Source organism: Osmia lignaria, chromosome 1 (genome assembly GCF_051020975.1).
Source record: "Osmia lignaria lignaria isolate PbOS001 chromosome 1, iyOsmLign1, whole genome shotgun sequence".
Classification (NCBI taxonomy): Eukaryota; Metazoa; Arthropoda; class Insecta; order Hymenoptera; family Megachilidae; genus Osmia; species Osmia lignaria.
This window is the reverse complement of record NC_135032.1, coordinates 11956784-11974940: the sequence shown is the minus strand read 5'-3', so window position 1 is coordinate 11974940 and position 18157 is coordinate 11956784. Positions and strand designations below refer to the sequence as shown.

Below are 18157 nucleotides of genomic sequence, written 5' to 3'. Positions count from 1 at the left end.
TATAAAGTTAGGAGTAAGAGCAGAGGGCCTCCTTGAGCTGCGCAAAACGGGTATGTTCTCTCATTCAACGAATGCTATATATACATATACATATGTTTTAAATTATCAATAAACTATAGATAGTCATTACAGATAATGTTATCTCATATTTATCTGTCGTTCTACATACATGGCATGTGTGTGTTCAAAATTTCGTGAAAGTATGTGACGCCTTAAGGCTTAAACATACTATTGTCAGATGCATGACGTGCCAGATAGTATATCTTATACGTTGTAAGCTCCGTTTCTGATGTCGTGAAACAGACGGATTTGGCTGCTGGCCAGTAAATTATTGAACGAAAAACGTTTGAACGTCGATTTACTGCGTAAGTATATTCGAATTTATCTGCACAGTGCAGTGATATAAATATTACATACATCATATTTAAAGATGCAATATACAAACAACGTGACTAACGAAGCAACAGGCTAATCGTCATTTTGACGTTGAATCATATCCAAATGCTAAGTGACATTCAAGTGAAGCTTAATTAATTTGTAAATAGACTTAGAAAATTTTACTGTTAAAATTGCTTTTATGGTATACTTTTGACAAGGTTAGGTAGCTTATTGATATGATACATATATATAATACTTGTAACGAACTTTTCGTGTCACATGTACGTTTTGTAAGACTCTTCATGTTTGCATTTTTATAGACAATGCCATGGATTGTTGTCCCTCTAACCGAGTTAGAAGTCCCAGGACTGAAAAAGAACTTTCAAACATCTCTAGTCCAGAGATGTTTGATAGTGACAATGAAGATGATAACAAGAACAATGAAACATTAACGAATGAAGTAACAGTAGTAGCTAGTCCAGAGAAGCCTTCTCAGGCTGATTTGATTGCTAAATCTGATAATAGTTTATTAATTAAAATTAACAAATATTTAAGCGGCGTACCTCCACCACCTAAACATACAATTTGTAGAACTGATTGTTCAGAATTTCTTATACGTATTTATGAGAATAAGCACCTATTTTATACACCAAGGGTATTACCAGAAGAACCATTGCAACAAGGTATAAACCAGGAATTCCTGGAAAAGCACAAAGAAAATATCAGTACAATTAATTCTTATCAGCGCAGCAAAAGCACCCTTAGAAATTTAAGTTCTGCTTTTGATGCTTGTGATCCACAATGTCAAAGTAATGTTAGTAATAATATACCTACAGTAGATTTAAAGTCTAATGTTTCAAGTGATAACTGTACATTAAAACAAGTAGTTCCTAATACTGAGAACAGTGTACTTAACACTGTAGAAAATGTAATAAAACCTTTAAACCCTGAGCATGTACAGGCAACTACAAATAATAATGAAACCAAATTGTTTTGCACTTCTGAAAAAAAGCAATCTCTTTTTTATAATACTATTAAAGAAGAACAAGCTTCCACTTTAACATGGCCAGAAGCATATCACCACAAATTTCATGGAATACAGTAAGTACATTAATATTCTGTAATTTCTAATTTGGTGCATTTATATAGAAGTATCTATAATATTTCATGTTATTTCAGCTATAACAGAAACAAAGCAGTTGAAGATTTTGAAAATTTTTTACCAAAACTATGCGAAAGGTACATAGGAGCAGAGACTCAGTCTACTTGTACTGTGTGGTTCTCTAAGCAAGCACCAGGAAGTGCCAAGAAACGAAATCTTTTAGCTAAATGTAATAATGGCCAAAGTCCAGGGAAGAGATTGAATCATTTAACGAAAAGACGAAGAACATTTTCTAGTGCAAATTTGAAAGGATTAATACCTAACAATAAGAAGCTACTAGTGTTAAATATTAAGTATGTATTAAGTTTCAAATGTTACATTTTAGAAAGATTTTCGCTAAACTTAAAACATGCAATGCTTTAGGAAACCTACGGTTAAAAAAGGAAAAAGTCCGCGGGGTAAAAGTCCACGAGGCAGAAGTCCAAGGAGAACTCCGAAAAGTTCAACAAAGAAAAGAGTAGCTCGAAGGCTTGTTTTAGATGGGCCCAGTCCATTGAAGGCGAAAATAGAAACGTCGAAACGTGCCCTCTTTCAAAGCTCCCCTCCGGACCTAGCCGGACCTAGCAAGACGCTTATAAGTGGGTCAAATCCTCAAAACATTAAACGTGCACTGTTTATACAGAACTCGAAGGAAAATGAGTTCGAAGACATTCCGAAAGTATCCGAGGAATCGAGGAAAAGAAAGAGCGAAGAAGAATTAGAAGGGTCGCGATTCAAGTGGGCAAAGAGTTTATCTTTCGACTGCCCGCATGAAGTGCATAACAACTCGGCACCTTCGTGGGAGAGATACTCGTCGAGTAACGTAATCGAAAAAAGCAAGCCATCCGTGACGGAAGGAAGAAACGAGTTAAGCGACATACATAGAAAGGTAGGTATCTTTTAATATTTAAATTCATACTATGCAAAATAATGCAAACATATGTTTCCAGAAATTATTATGGGCGGTAGCAGAGGCTTTACGAAGCGAAGGTGTAGGCATGAGTCATCCAAAATTCAAACCATACGCTACAAACTTAGTACGAATTATTAAGAAACTCATGCCTGAACTGGAAAATAAAAATATTCCTCGTAAACTAGGGAGTACAAGCGATCGTATGTTAAAGTTAGCAAAACATCACGTTTTATCTGTGATTAATGCAAGACCAACAGATTGACAATACTCATTGGTACAGGAAAACTTGACCCGACTTTATGCGAAGTTTGTTATTTATGATTAAAAATATCAATCGTTGATCATTGGTATTCGTATGACAGGGTGGGAAATGTATGAACGGTGGTTTTTATTTAACTGAATTTAGTGAAATATTGTTTTGAAGTGTATTATAAGAAACCGTGTGAAACATTAACGCGCGTAGTGTGAATGTTGAAACTGCGAAAAAATATTTTTACTGTTTAAACAAAAAAATGAAAGGTTATTTTTAATATGCTTATTTTTTTATTAGCGGTAAAATAGTATATATATATATATTTCACAACTTATAAATAATTAATAAAAGGTGCTTCTCTGAAACAAAACATAACTTGCAATTAATAATTTTAGAAACAACGCGTTGTATACATGTATATCAATCGTACCTAGCATACAGTTGTATCTAAAATGTTAAGGGCAGAGTAAAAAAATAAAGACTAATCGTGTTGTACGCGCGATACGCGTTCATCTTTCTTCGTTTGTTATTCCGCATTTTGATGGCCCACCCTGGCAATTACTTCGTCTAATATTTGCGTCAGTTCCTTATTTTCTTTAGTCTTTTGTTCAACTAATTCAGCCAGAGAATTGCTCTTAAGCTCAGCTTTCCTCACCATCGCATGAAGTTTTACCGTTTCATCCTCGTGCTGTTTTCGTATAGCATCCAATTCAAAGTTGGCTCTGAAATACATATCATGAAGTAACATTCCTTAAACAACATACATTCGCGTTAGATATTTATCTTGTAACATTTACTTTTCAAGTTGAGTCATAGCATGATTCTTCAACTGGTCGTATCGGGTTTCTAAACCTTTTATAGTTTCCATATTTTCCTCAATACTTTCCTTCAGTACTGTTTCGTTACTTTTGTACGCGGATACGACTCCCTTCAGTCTTTCATATTTCTGATGAACGTCGTTGAATGCAGCCTCTGTATTGGTCAAATGGACGTTAGTGGCTTGTAATTCCTCTTGAATTTTCGCCTTTTCCTGTTCGAAATTCGTACGATCCCTTTCTTTTTCTGTGAACAGTCGACTAATCGATTTCTCATATTCTTCGACTACGACCCTGAAAGCAACAGTCCAATTAATTTATTCTTCTCTATTTAGAATATTTTACAAATAAACAAGTAACTTACGTCATCTGAGATTTACTTTTTACTTCCTGCGCTAATTGTGCTTGTAATTTATTAATCTTTTCCTGGAAAGAGTTCTTTTGCCTCTCTAATTCCGCTTCATGTTCCTTCTTTTGTTTCTCCAATTCTTCCTCTAATTGTAATACAGTTGATTTTACTAATTCTAATTCTTTACTCATATTAATATCAGTAATAAGTGGAATATCTGATTTTGGTTCCTCTGTAGGCTGTTCCTATACGATAGAAAGATGAGTACATATATTTTTATACATTAAGCAATCTATACTTACAATCTTTTCTCGTGGTTCTTCCATCTTTTGAACATTACGTGTAGCGATAGGACTAAAATAAAGTAGCCTATCGATGGCAGCTATGGCAGGATTACATTTTGGAGTGCTAATATTCGTCGATGAATTCTCGTTTTTGCCATTTTGTTCCTCGTTTATAGGCTGAGTATTTCCTTGGGGTAACATGCTGGTATCCGATACCAATGGATCAAATTTCACATATAAAGATTCCGCTCTCAAACGATTTATGGTATTCTTTTTCGAATTTCCGTGAGCTATCAAAAAATCGAAGCTCTTTGGATCCTGGAACACTGTAAAAAATGATATCGTTAATATAAACACTTGCGAACGCTTTAACAATGAAAATAATTTTGATCAATTACAATCGGATGTCGCGCTGACAAAATGATCAGTTTCGTTTGAGAATTCCAACGATGACTTAAAAATATCATTGGCAACCTGTTCAGCCGCAGACTTCAAGTCCTCGAAATTTGGTTGCTCAATACATAACGTGTCTAACGAAGTACTCTGCCGTTGCGGTTTGAATTCCGTATACTGTTCCAAGTCTGGCACAGCTTCTGCATTGAAGGATATATCTTGCAAGGTAAGCGTTCTGTCCAACTTTTCTTCGCAAAATTCTTCCTCGTTCTCTTTCTGTTTCTCTTCAACGCTCAAATTTACCGAGCCTACCTTCTCAGAACACTCTATTGTTTCGGTGTCAGAAGATTCATTTAACTTATCATCCTCTATCTCTTCCTTTTTAGAAGGAGAAACATTTGCCTCTAGGCTAGCTTCCTGTGGCGTAGAAAGCTCGACCTTCTTAACAGCGATATTATTACTTTCAACTTCACTGTGAACGTTCGTCACCTCCGAATTCTGTTGAACTTCAGGCGTTTTTGGTCTCGAGACTGGAGTGTCGTTCAAGTTATCCGCGCAACTTTCTCCACCGTTTCCAGCATCATAGGGACCAGGTGATATCGCTTCTTCCAAACTTTTATTCTGTACCTCGCTAATAGGACTTTCTTTCAGTGCATCTTGCGGAGATGCAGTTACCGCAACGCTACCACTGACAGGAGACGAAGACTTAGCCAATAGGTTCTTCGCATTGTCCTTATCCTCGTGAGAATCGTTCCCGCTCGATCCTGAAGAGTCTGTTACTGTGAAAGAGGATAACGTCGGGATACTAGGCAACGACAAGCCTTCCACATGTTCCGCTAACGTCGATATACCAGGTAACGAGAATTCTTCGTGCTCTGTTAACGACGAGGATTCGAACGGTGCTGAATTTAAAGGACAATTAGGTACGTTCAAAGGATTCGCCTCCACCGAAGTAGACTCTAACGTGATACGTGGATCTTGTTTGCAGATATCCGAGATCTCTTCACTGAGGGCCAAGCACGTCGTTAAATTTAAATTAGGATCCTCCGGACTGGGACGTGGCAGTGAAACCTCGTCGACGTTGTTCACCGGGCTACCACCGGTTTCTCGGGAACCAGATGAATCATCGTTACTTTTGTCGGGTGAAATCGACTCGTCGATCGATTCCTCTGGCTTCAAGATTCTGTTGTACCTGTTGTTCGTGATCAGAGCAACGGGCAACGGTTGCCTAATGCAAACAGTGCCCAACAAAATCGGCCGGTCTTGAATGTCTTGTGTACGATTGAACGATAAACGCGTGGACTCTCGCGTAGTCGATTCGTTCTCTATGATTTCTGTACCGTTCTGAGAGTCCGTCAGAGAGAACTCGCTGGAACGATCGATCTGTAGATCATCGGTGGCCGAGGCGAACGTCTGATCCTGGCTGAGATCCTGGGAACTCTGATCCTCTTCGCTGTTGTTCAGGTGTATGTCGGCGCAACCGAGGATCAAATCGTCCAAGCCTGATATATTAGGGTTCACGTAGGAACTGTCCACAGTCTGGCTAGGACTATAAGGCAAGGAGTCTGGACTGTTCACGCTGTTGCTGCTCTTGGCGCTTAAACTGCTGTTCAGACTCTGGAAACTACCGGCCGAGGAGAGGCTGTCCGGTGTCGGGTAAGTGATCGATCCAACATCGGCAAATTCGCGGGCGAATCGAACCTTCACCTCATGCTCCGCTGTTTTCGCTGTTGGACTGTCGTTGCCGCTCTGTTAAACAAAAAAGAGGGCACGTTAGTTGAAACAAAAGACAATTTCAGTTCTCTAATTCTATCGTAAGTATTTTCCATGCTGTGTTGCTATACTTTTATAAACACTAAGTTCACGGGAACTTAGAACTTGCAGATTTTCAATTATAAAACCGAATACTTTCAACTGATGATAAAAATGAAATGAACGTCAGTCAGGTTCGACGTGAAACTGAGAGACATCCTGGCGATAGAACGAATCCCTGGAAACTAGACGTGTTAATCAGAAACTCGAGAGGCTGGTAACGAGCTACAAGTTCGACGCAAAATACCAATTGCGTGGGCGACGTCGTCCTTGCCGGGATCACGGTGGCACGCTGCAACAGTTTATTGATATATTCCATTTCTCCCGCGAATAAGTACCAGAGGAGAGGAGAGGAGAACGGTTCAACGTGCCCGTATACCGCGAGCAATCCACGTTCACTGATCGCAAAGATCAGCTGACGGCGTGGCTCGCGATTTCTTTCAGAAATTGCGCAACTTCGCGAGGCTGAGACTAATTATAAAATATACCCACCGAACGAGAGGGAGAGGAGACCAGGATTTTGTTTTGCCGGATCTTCGCGCGCCAGTGTTGGCCGCGAATCCATGCCAAGAACAGTTATGAACGGATTCTCTTCACGGTTTCATGAAAAATGAACTTTCATCGGGAAGGTATCATCGATTTCAGTTTTTATACGATCCGGAGTCATTGTGCGGTGAATCGTGTGGTGTCTCGCGATATTTTTATGCGGTACCCCCGACGACGCAACCTGTGCGTCTTATCTGATACAACTGATGACGCATCACGTGTGTCATATCCTCTTATCCAGTGCAAATAAGCGAAATGATACGATTCATGAAAGATGAAGTCAATAATAATTTTAAAAGAAATTCCCACAGTAAGACCGTGACCTCCAACGAATTGAAAAGTGAACTAAAACTTATATGAATAACGCAGTTATTGAAAATCAATCCTGGCAAAAAGAGCTCTTTTCCCTGTTTTCATTCATCGTATGCAAAAGGAAAAAGCGATGAAACAATGAAGCGTTTGACGAACGGCAAGAAGTAGGTCGTGCCTCGATGAAACGCAAAATTTCGCGGCACGCGATTTGATTCGCAAATCTACGCTGACGGCACGCTTTGTCTATCGCGAATACGATTTAGGTCACTCGGTATATACGCGTCGAGGAGTTTTCGAAACGTAAAGCTCTTGAAAATTGGTTTAGAAAATTGAATTGCAAGATAAGAGATCGACGTTCCTGTGAAATTAAATTAAATTCCATCGTTCTTCGAAGGAAGATCCTTATCACTTTTCGATTAAAACTTCTGTCGATTTCTAAATATAAAAGATATATCGAAGGCCATATTTCGCTTCCAAGTAGGACATTTTTTTCATGCAAAGAGTACATATTGAACTATTGAAGATAAAATTTTAGAACAAAGAATCCTTGAAACGAAAGGAAAATAGAGATTCTGTGTAGCATTGTTCGAATATGCCTTTGTTAAACAGTAATGTTTCTTTCTTTCTTTCGTTTCAATGCTTTATTTGGTATTCGAGGATGGTTCGTGCATGTGCATGGTAAATAACGATATATAAAACTAACATCTACCATATGTGCAGGTCTTAAACACGTTGAATGTGAAATGAATTCCGTATGCTTTGTCCACGACGCCGCAGTGGAGGCGTCCGTATATGGTCAGACATATCGTAAGGAGAATCACCACATTACATTATAATAATTCTAATACTATTTTGTCCCCATTTTTGTCACTGACTCTTAGGACATTCAACGTGTTAGTTTCTATAAAGAATGAAAGAAACAGCTTTCAATTCCTTGAAATTTCCTCAAAAAAGTATGACCCTTTGCCTTTTAATTAGTCGCACTGGTGGCCTTAATTACAAACTCAACTGAACAAGACACTCCAGAGGTGCTAATTTCACTTCTAATGAAAATTTGCTAAATTGAGAATCGTAAAGTACAAATTTATCCATCAGATATTAATTACTTTCTTTGTTCCAATGATCGAACGTGCGAACAATGAATTAAAGCAGATCAGATCGTAAGGCAAAGGGTTGATCCATCGATTTATCATTGTCAAACGTGAAATCGATTACAGATTAATACGAAGCTTTTTTTTCCAACGAGTTTACCTTGCGGATGAGATTCCCCATGACTTCTGAAAGGACCTCCACTTTTCGGCTGTCACTGCCGTCCGAAACGCAACCATATTTACACGCGGGTTCAACGGAACCCCACGTTGTGAACTTTCTTACTTTCTCCCCCCCATCTTTTCCCCCCCTCTATATATCCACACCCCCTGACACGTTTATTTTGGACGACACGGAACATCCTTCAAGCTTGCCATTCACCCCTTCTTCATGGTTCTGTGTATTTTTTTTTTGTCTTTTTTTTTACTCCGTCTCGCTGACTCTGTTAGGACTTTCAAAATTGACGTGTTCTATCAGTTCAATAAACTTTGACACACCTGCTGCGTCTAACGAAAGTATAATAGGAAAAAGAACTTTCTTGGAACAAGAGCTCTGTCTCAAATGAAAGAAAAAACGAAAACTGACGATGAAACGATTTGTTGAAGAATTTAAAGCATGACTGTAGTTTCGAAAAGCAGAGAGATCGATTAGACTGATTGCTAGAAACTTTTTTATCCTTCGGTTCATCCTTGAAAGTTATAAATACCAGATTACTCGATATCGTTCGACTAAAGATCAAATTGTTACTTTCTTAGGTGTTAATTAAGGAGCCTGTTTCAATCTTTCTGAATTGAGGGGAATTCTAGAAACAAGTGAGGTTAGAAAGTAGAACGTTCATGTCGTTCGCTAATGCAACGCAATTTAATATCACGAAATAAGAAATTAACTCCAGGATTATTCATGCCATGTTTTTTTTTTAGCTTCTTGTATTATCTTTCTTTTTTTTTTCTAAGATAATTACGTAAGTTACCGAAACGTAGTAGTTAATAGAATCTTATGAACGATTTGAATAATTTACACGTTTTAGAAGTTATGTTTCTTAATTTATAAGGTCTAGCATGTATCGAGGCAATTAACACTCTTAATTACTGTTTATATTCCTAAATGCCAATTATAGACCTCTTTAGATCGATTAACAACGCAATGTACAGTATCGAACGTAGTAGGCTTCCGTAGGATGTATAATTAATTTTAATAATATTAACATTAAACATGATTTAGAACAAACAATAACATAATTTTTAGTTATTAAATATTATAAAATTTAGTATGTAACTGAAAAGTACAAGCAACAAGGTAAACATCAATTCAAATTTTCGCGGGTATGCGTTTGAATGCAAGCGGAGGGCCGCCCCCGGCCTATATATATGGGACCTCTACCCACGCATCTTCATTTTCCCCGGGACCGTCTCCGGAGACGGATCGGAGCCCGGGGAAGGGAAACCACAGGGGGGGGGGATCGCCATTTTTCTTCGTGAAACGTACCATGCTCGGTACTGTACAAGCTTTTTTTGTTAAGAACCAAGAATGTATAAATATGAACAGAGTAAATTTGCTGTAGACTTGCAGGGAATCGATTTGAAACGTGGACATGTTTAATAGCCTTTAAATATTTTCGTTTCTTTTTTTTACAACGAATAAACTCGAATGCAATGTGTTACATCTCGACATCAAAAAATATAAAAATAATATGTTCGCACCTAGGTATATCGAAAATTCCCGCCTTGATGTTCGATATCTCCGATCCTCTTTGAATTTCGAAGAACATTTCTCGTCATCCGTGACGAACTATAGATTACACCGTGCTCTTTTATTCGTTAAATCTACGGTATAAACTGAACGCGTTCACTCGAGCACTTCGTATATTCGAGGCATTCAAGCGAACAAGGCGATACAATCAGTAGCAATTTCCATTCGAAACTCGAGAAGCTCGCGCTCTCCTTATTCGGCGTGTTCTTGACATCATCGAGACCACAACACACACTATCGGCTATATGTATGAGTCATTCCCATCTTGTCGCGTTGACAGAGAAAAAGGAACACTTTTCAACAGGGGTGTGTCTCTCTCATCCCTCTGCGTTTAGCTTCATCGAGCTGCAGTCTTATGGTCCATAGAGAATTTTATACGGACATTAATGCAGTTCGATACGACTGCATTCGATAAGAACGACGCGTTAAAGCGAGAGAGGAAGAACTAGGTCTGACGACACAGTTAGTTATCACCTTTGCAGTCAGCTTGTCTCTGCTTGCCAAGAGAGACTTAGCCAGAAAACCACGCACTCACCGAACGTGACGGATCAACGGAAGATATCTTTGGTAGAAATTCTAATATTAGCGCAGCGCATTCTCCAGTCGATATTCTAGACATCCACCACTACCACTGACTTTCAGACGGCACGCGACCACCACCATCTACGTGTCTGTGTATGTATGAGAAACGACGATGCTGCCAAAAAGCGAACGCCTCACCTTTCGAGAATGATTTTGCAATCCTAAGATGAAGGTTGCGGCTAGATCGCGTACAACATGGAACGAGGCTGCGATTCGTCGAGTAGATTCAATGACCAGAGAATCATCGCCACCGTTTTGCCACGATGATACATCCACTAACACTTGCTGTTACACACCGCTGTCGTAACGTCGGACCGCGCACACGCCGCATGGGCATTATGCTACAAAGATCACCAACTATGGAAGTGGTGGGACACCGATTCGAGATAGCGAGGTGAGGTTCATGTAGCGCTATCTCTGAAATGACACGTGAACACGCTCGTTAAACGCGTATCCTCGCTGATGGTAAATCGATGGACCGATTAAACTGCAACGAGTCATTTGACACTGGCATGAAGAAAGGAAAAGCCGAAAGTTCATTGAACGTGATCGAATTATGATGGAACGTCAGACTTAAATGGAAGATACATAATGAAAAATTTCAAGGGAAACTTTGCATTTCATTAAATTTCTTTTTTTTCTTTAAATAACGTCGGTAGTTCAATCTTATCCTGATTAATCAGCACTTTCTCTTACATAGCGGCATATTAATCGTAGAGTCTTGAATATAACAGATTAAATTGACGCGATAAAGGAGATATTAAGTACTTGAAGTTTAATGAATTTTAAGTTACTCTTTATACGAAGGCTATTGTCTCCTATTTCTGTAATCGTTGATGCTATTGCACTTTGATATATTAAAAACTTTGTGCTCGTACTGTATAACGTCACTTTTATTGTTTCTGCAGTCAGAATCACACGGAAATGCAGTAGGTTTTTCACCGTAACGAGGAGAACCGGTTTAACCGGGAACAAAATTTTTGTATAACGCTGGAAACAAACCAGTTTTTGTTTCATGCGTACAAGAAATAGAGGAGCATTTGTAAGTGCCGTGGATTTACGAGCTGTGCGTCAAACATTAACTGTACTTCCCTTAATTTATTCTACACACGCGGCAGATATTACGATATAAGTATGCTAATAAACGATTGATGTATGTTGCTATTTCTATAAAAAAAAAAATTAATGTTACGAAGTTTATAGTTGATGCGTTCTTTTTGAAAGTCGAAGAGATGCCAACGCGCGGGAAGCGAAATTTATTTTCGTTTCAAGGTGCTCCTGGAGATTCAGGGTTTATTTATAGGGATTCTCCGGCACAACTGTTAGCAATAAAAACAGATAGAAAAGGCGACAGGACAAAAAGAAGACGATAGTACCGATAAGAACGCTGAATATGCGAGTAACTTGGGGTTCGTTATCATAGGCAGGGCACATTATCACTTTTTAATACAAATACCTTGAAACGGAGAGGTACCGGAGACGAATTATGTAGGGATGCAGTAATTTCACGAAGTACTACTCGGGTCCCTTCACGAGCAGTACTACCAATGCTCTTTGGACTTGACATCGTGACGATATCTTTTTTCTAACTTTTACTAAAAATTCGACTTGATTAAGTACATTCGTCGTTGCACTTTTGTCGGACACAAGCACAAAATAACTTAATTTCAAACGTATTATGTACAAATTGTAGAACACTGAAAGTTATCGAAGTTTGCATTCACAGTTGATCTTCGAAGCAATAAACAACGTCACGATTGCTTCCGAATATCTGCATTCACAATAAATATCATTAACACTTTGGGTTGAGCTTGGTAGATGGATTTAATGCAGTGCTAAAACACACAAATCACACTATTTTGTTAAAAGTTCGTGCATATGATCGTCGATTCCACCAACGTTCCAATGTTTGGCACACAACCGCTTTCTTAACGGCCGTCTAGCATTTGACAACTTGAATGCAAACGCATTAGCCAATCGTAGAACGCCATTGCGTTTCTCGATCAAACACCGGGGCGCTGCCATCCTGTTTTTACCGTCGATAATGTCGGCTTCGACGTTCGATTCTTCGTCTTGCAAAACGTACGTCTGTAAGTTTAACAATCAAGTTACGCTTTTATGTTGAATGAACTTTATATTTTGTATTTTCTTAGAATACTAATTTTTGTCTGTAGATCATCAATAGTGATAGGTTTATTCAGGACACCTTTTATTTAATTTTGCAATTTACAAATATTTATTGTCAAGTTTTTCATACAAATGTGTATAAACCGCCGCGTCACTACGTATAAGGCAGTGTATAATTCATCACGAAGTTTCTACCTTATATAATAATTATTAGTCTTATACTTCACGCATGCATTCATCCCCTTTCACCCTCTCTACTTTTTTTGTTATTATTAATACTTCACAATATACATGTACATAAAAATTCATTCACCCGGCACAATAACGCATTGTTATAATACGTTGCGTTAAAATAAAGCGAATTATGTAAAAGAATACTATTCACAATGCTCTCTGTTGACCTCAGAAATGAATAAAAAGTTGTTTTAAGGACACTTTTTGCAGGCACTAATATTGTCTAGATTAATGAAGACAGTAATAATTATTAAATTCCATCTAACATATTAATACAATGCATCAAGTTTCACTGCATGAATATAATCACAGAAGATAGCCATATAGGCTTTCATATAAGTTTACATTCCTTTATGTAAGGCACATTTTTCAACGACCATGATAAAACAAGTAATATTAAATAAATTCAGTGCCTCTATGGGCATCATAGAAAGTGATTAACACCTTGTACTGTGAATCTTAATATTATAACAAAAATACCACTACACAAAACAGTGGATTCATATGGGAAGCACCGTATTATTTACGATAATAAGGCAGTAGATATGTACTGTTATTACCGTGCATTCAAGCAATCCCGTATTTAGTAGCACATGTGCAGTATTGCACAAGGCAGAATTTTTTTAAGCAATTAAATGATATTTCCTATACACTATTGGTGTTTAGTTAAAATTATTTACCATCAATTAGTAAATATATAACACTTCATTACAAAATACGAAGCGTTTATAAATATTTAATTACGTATATGGATGCAATTGCGGTGGAGGACGCGGCGGTGTGGTAGAATTTTTTTGACTGCTAGATGGTGGAGTTAAAATTCCACTTTCATTCGGGCTCTGTCTACCAGACTCAGGATTCGAGTCAGATTCATTTGTGTCAACAGATGGGACCTCGTCTACTAACCGCTGTTGTGCCCTTTCTAACATATTTAAATCTACTACGTGTGTTTGTATACGATGCGATTCGTCCATTACTATGTTGGGCACTGATGCCCTAAGCCCAGATCCAGAATGAGACTCTACAGGTAGTATGGTAGATCTTAAGAGAAACTGAGAACTTTCTTCTGCAGCTGTTATTGCAAATGGAGTAAGCCATTTGACACAAGGTGCAAGTTGCTCCCACGGAATGCGCGATACTCTTAAAGCACATTCTCTTCCTTGTGTATGATAGATAGCTGCAGCTGCTATATGGCTATAAGGAAATTTTAAACTTCCCTCGTCTAAAGTGGCTAGATCCAGTAGTTGAGCTGCCTGGGAATATTGCAGACCTCCATACTGAGGATAAATAAAGGCATTTGGATTTGACCAATCACCAGACTCAATTTGCATATATATATTAAGCCAACCAGGGGCAGTTACAGGAGATAAATTCCACCCAAGACCTTTCAAAATCACTAATTCTTTTCCTAAAATTTCTTCTTCTGTACATGCACCATCAGTAACATATGCAAACTCTGCAATTTTGGGTGGATATATTTCTTCAACCTGAAAAAAAAAAAAAATTATTTTCGTTAGACAATTATTTAATGTTAGAGTTGAATAAAGCTAAAAAAAATGTACAAACCTTGGCAGCTATAAAAAGACATGTGATACCTATCAACTGTAGTTGATTTTTGGGTACATTTTGATGGATGGATAAATATCTGTCTATATAATCCATGGCAAGATAATAAGTCTCTCTATGTAGCTTATATACTTCACAAACTTCAATTAACCAGTCTAATAAAATTGCCCGCATTCTGGGCTGTAATGTTGGATGCCTTTGAAACATCTGTGGATTCCTTTGAATAATTGTTTTCTGATCTCCCAGACACATGAAGGACCAAACTTGATTACCATCAGCCCATGGAAATGATGGTAAAGGGCTAGGTCTATTTGATATATTATTAGATGATGATGGTGTTAAAAAGCAAGTTGCACTTCTTAACTCAGACCATGTGGCTGGCTCTTGCTGTTCTTTCAATGGAGACACTTGATGTGGTGTGCATGAATTTTCTAAAGGATGTACTGTTTGACATGACTCTGGGTATGATGTCTGTGACAGTGCTGGTACTTTATTAGGCGGATATAAATTTTCAGAATCCTCAGAGATTTCTGTTGCACGTCTTTTACGTTTTAAAGATACTGTTGCTGCTTTGCCCCCTTGTAAATAAGTTTGTGACTTCTTTCCCTGTAAACTGTATGAAGGGAAAAAATGATTTTCAATTGAAATAATCAGAGTAACTTTAGATGTTTGATTAAACCAAAGAAACAAGTGTATTAACACTATAGGGTCAAGAAAAATATTTCTGAATTGCTACAGAAAATTACGTTATACAACGTCTAATGTCTTTTAGAGGTCATGTACATCCTATATGACCTTTGTAATTGGCTACAACTATTTATAAATTAATCATAAAACTATCAAGTTAAAATTTGCTTGGCTAATATTTATGCAATACTGCTGGATCTTCTAAAAAGTTAATATTAATTGAAGAAGGTTATACATGCATATTTCTTTCTTTTTTTTTAAATTAGGAAGTACAGTAAATTGCTTAAACTAGTTAAATTAGTCTGACGTATGTTTTAAATGATTACACTAAAATATCGATGAAATTAAATGAAATTTCAAGACCAAATGGAAAGTCGTTCACTCACCTTGTCTGTGGCATCTTGCTCCAGAATTGTCGACGTGTTCAGAAAATATTTCCGTTGAAAATTAATTTTTTTAATTTACGTACTGGTAGATTGGTATTTTAATTAAACGTTTGCTTAATTTCAGAAGCATACGATCAATAATTTAATCAGGAAAATGCCGAAAAATAAAAGAGCGCGCGAAGCTTACACGCACCCGATCGCCATAATGCACGTATACTTGGCTGCTTTTGATTCAATATTTGATGCCATAATTTTTCATTGGTAAAGTGTATTTTAATACGGAAATTTCTTAAAATCTTTTCTAATGTATTTTCAAGCCTCAGGATATCACAGAACAGTAATTCTTCGGAAAAATATAAGACGTGGAACTCGAAGCGCGGGAGACCAGCGCGCGAAACGATGACCAACCCCTGCTTGCAATCTGGCACTGTCACGCCCTCTATATGTATAACATAACCTCAAAGGGGCAAAAAAATTTCCAAATTTCACAGAACAGCTTCCTTAAAGTCCTGGCTGCATACTTTCAATGCATACACGCTATAACTTTCGTGTACGCGTGAGGAATATAAGGGCTATGCAAACGTGGTGCAACGTTAGCGTCCTTTGACAGACGCCTTATTGTCGGTACCCTTTTACTCATTAAGATATTGTAAAAACTTGTGAAAATTACAGTCTGTAAACTAGGAACACTGTATTTTATCGTGGCAATACGATGCATTCACGTTAAAACAGGAAACACTGTGTAAAGATGGTACAGAAATCCAAGGAGTCACAGCACCTACGCGTTCTGCGCATCTCTATTTCCCGCTTAAGTATCTCACAATTTTTTCAAGTAATATTGAAAATTATTATCACCTTTGGATGCACTGTACACGATAAAACGAAAACTTACATAAAATTGCGAAAAAAATATGTATATACACATGAAATAAGGCTTCAAAATTAGGAATGAAAGTTCACGAATTGCTTTCGCGGGAACGCCAAATCAGTGGGCACCGGTCGTGTATTCGAGGGCGCTGCTGTGCGCCAGAATAAGCGATTCTTATTGGTTGACAGAAGGAGCACAGCTGGCGCTCAGCTGATCCGTCGAACACACACAAACGCATTCCTATGCACGCCTGCACTTACGCCCCAACCACGCGGGAAATATGCGCGCGTAAATAGTTTTCCCTTCCAAGTCATGATCATAAACCATAGAAATAAGAAAAAGGAACCTGTCAGATCATTCGTGTTTTACGAATTGAACGCCTTCGTTTGTTCCTTTAAACATATCAATTATTCGATTAATAAATATAAAACTTAACGTTCCTATAATACAATAACGCTTCATTTGTAGAAAATCTTGGAGTACCAATGTATTTATGAATTAAAATATTTTAGAGAATACTATATATTATTAAAATCAATGATACCCGTACGCTGGTAGACTTAGTGGTAACAATAAACAGTACCTGTTTTTATATGAGACTATAATATTCAGAGAAAAACATTACTTATTTTATTAACGAATGTTACCATCAAGCAGAAAAATGATAAGTAGATTACTACTTTTTATTCGTCACTTTTTTATCAACTGATGAATGAAGTTTGTGAAACGATTCATATGCGGCGCTTTATTCACAATCGCAATCAGTAAGGAGTATTGAACTATCTTCTTTATGATGATGCTAGCGTCGAAAACTTTACCGACAGTCCCCAGAAAAATCCCTAGACGCGAGTTCTCAAATTACGTCGTCATTTCTAAACAGAATGCAAAAAAATTTAAGGGACGTGTTCAGGAGGCCCTAAAGAATGGTAGTCTGGACCTTATATTATCCAAATCGTCAAAAAGTTATAAAATATTGAAACAAACAATTGTAAAATTAAAAATAATAATTAAATAATTTTTAATAGAATAATTAAACAAAATTTTGCAATATACCCACGCGGAAATGTAAAGAAATAAACAATTTAAATAGATATAACAACAATTTGGTTAATAAACAATTGTAAAATATAAAATAATAATCAAACAAATATTAACAAATATCAGATAGAAATAGTTAAATGTAACCGGCCGCGGAACCGGTGAAGCGGAACGTCACGCTTGATTGGACGCGCCGCGCGCCGGTACAAGAGCGACCTAGAGGGAGGTCAAATCTAGTCAGTCTTATCGCAACCGCGGAAGGATACGGATCGAGATGTCAAACATATACCGGTACGGGTTAACACTATGGATATTCGTGCATGGATTTATCAGTGTATTATCACAAGTGTTATTGTGTGTGCCTATGGTGTTTCCTATAGTGTTTCCCATGTGTTTTGGAATATTTATAAAGATATATTAGCGCGTTTTATGGTGTAGTCACCCATGTGTTTTGACATTTTTATGCAAGTGCATTAGTGTGCCGTGTGGTGTAGTACGCCATGTACCTGCATGTGTTTTATTGTATTTTATGGTGTGGTTCTCTATGTGTTTTTCCATATTTATACGGATTTATTAGTGGGTTTTATGGAGTGGTACCCTATGTGTTTTACTATAATTTTGCAAATATTTTATGG

General features: G+C 37.6%; 3 protein-coding genes across 5 annotated transcripts; 1 reads left to right on the top strand and 2 right to left on the bottom strand.

Moving 5' to 3' along the window:
- The first annotated feature begins 147 nt into the window (after window positions 1-147).
- mi (cyclin E-interacting protein minus) lies at window positions 148-11255 on the top strand. Of its 3 annotated transcripts, XR_013062348.1 has the most exons (6): window positions 153-365; window positions 699-1479; window positions 1558-1833; window positions 1904-2408; window positions 2470-10601; window positions 10677-11255. XR_013062348.1 is itself a non-coding variant. In XM_034328097.2 (5 exons), the coding sequence occupies exons 2-5, from the start codon at window positions 707-709 to the stop codon at window positions 2692-2694; spliced, it is 1779 nt and encodes a 592-aa protein (XP_034183988.2). In that variant the 5' UTR covers window positions 148-365; window positions 699-706; the 3' UTR covers window positions 2695-11255. The 3 variants fall into 3 exon arrangements, 2 of the variants coding, with proteins under 2 accessions (XP_034183988.2, XP_076545125.1); XM_034328097.2 differs by having other exon boundaries at window positions 148-365; window positions 2470-11255; XM_076689010.1 differs by lacking the exon at window positions 153-365 and adding an exon at window positions 395-596 and having other exon boundaries at window positions 2470-11255.
- Window positions 3212-12554, bottom strand: tacc (transforming acidic coiled-coil protein). Its single transcript, XM_034328095.2, has 6 exons — window positions 12073-12554; window positions 4532-6275; window positions 4152-4459; window positions 3865-4094; window positions 3483-3794; window positions 3212-3407 (listed from the first exon to the last, which is right to left on the bottom strand). Exons 1-6 carry the CDS (start codon window positions 12181-12183, stop codon window positions 3212-3214), a joined length of 2901 nt encoding a protein of 966 aa, XP_034183986.1. The 5' UTR covers window positions 12184-12554.
- Window positions 12555-12833: 279 nt separating this feature from the next.
- On the bottom strand, window positions 12834-16630 carry CycE (cyclin E). The gene is made up of 3 exons (XM_034328111.2): window positions 15617-16630; window positions 14544-15156; window positions 12834-14464 (listed from the first exon to the last, which is right to left on the bottom strand). The coding sequence occupies exons 1-3, from the start codon at window positions 15628-15630 to the stop codon at window positions 13718-13720; spliced, it is 1374 nt and encodes a 457-aa protein (XP_034184002.2). The 5' UTR covers window positions 15631-16630; the 3' UTR covers window positions 12834-13717.
- Between the last annotated feature and the right edge of the window lie 1527 nt (window positions 16631-18157).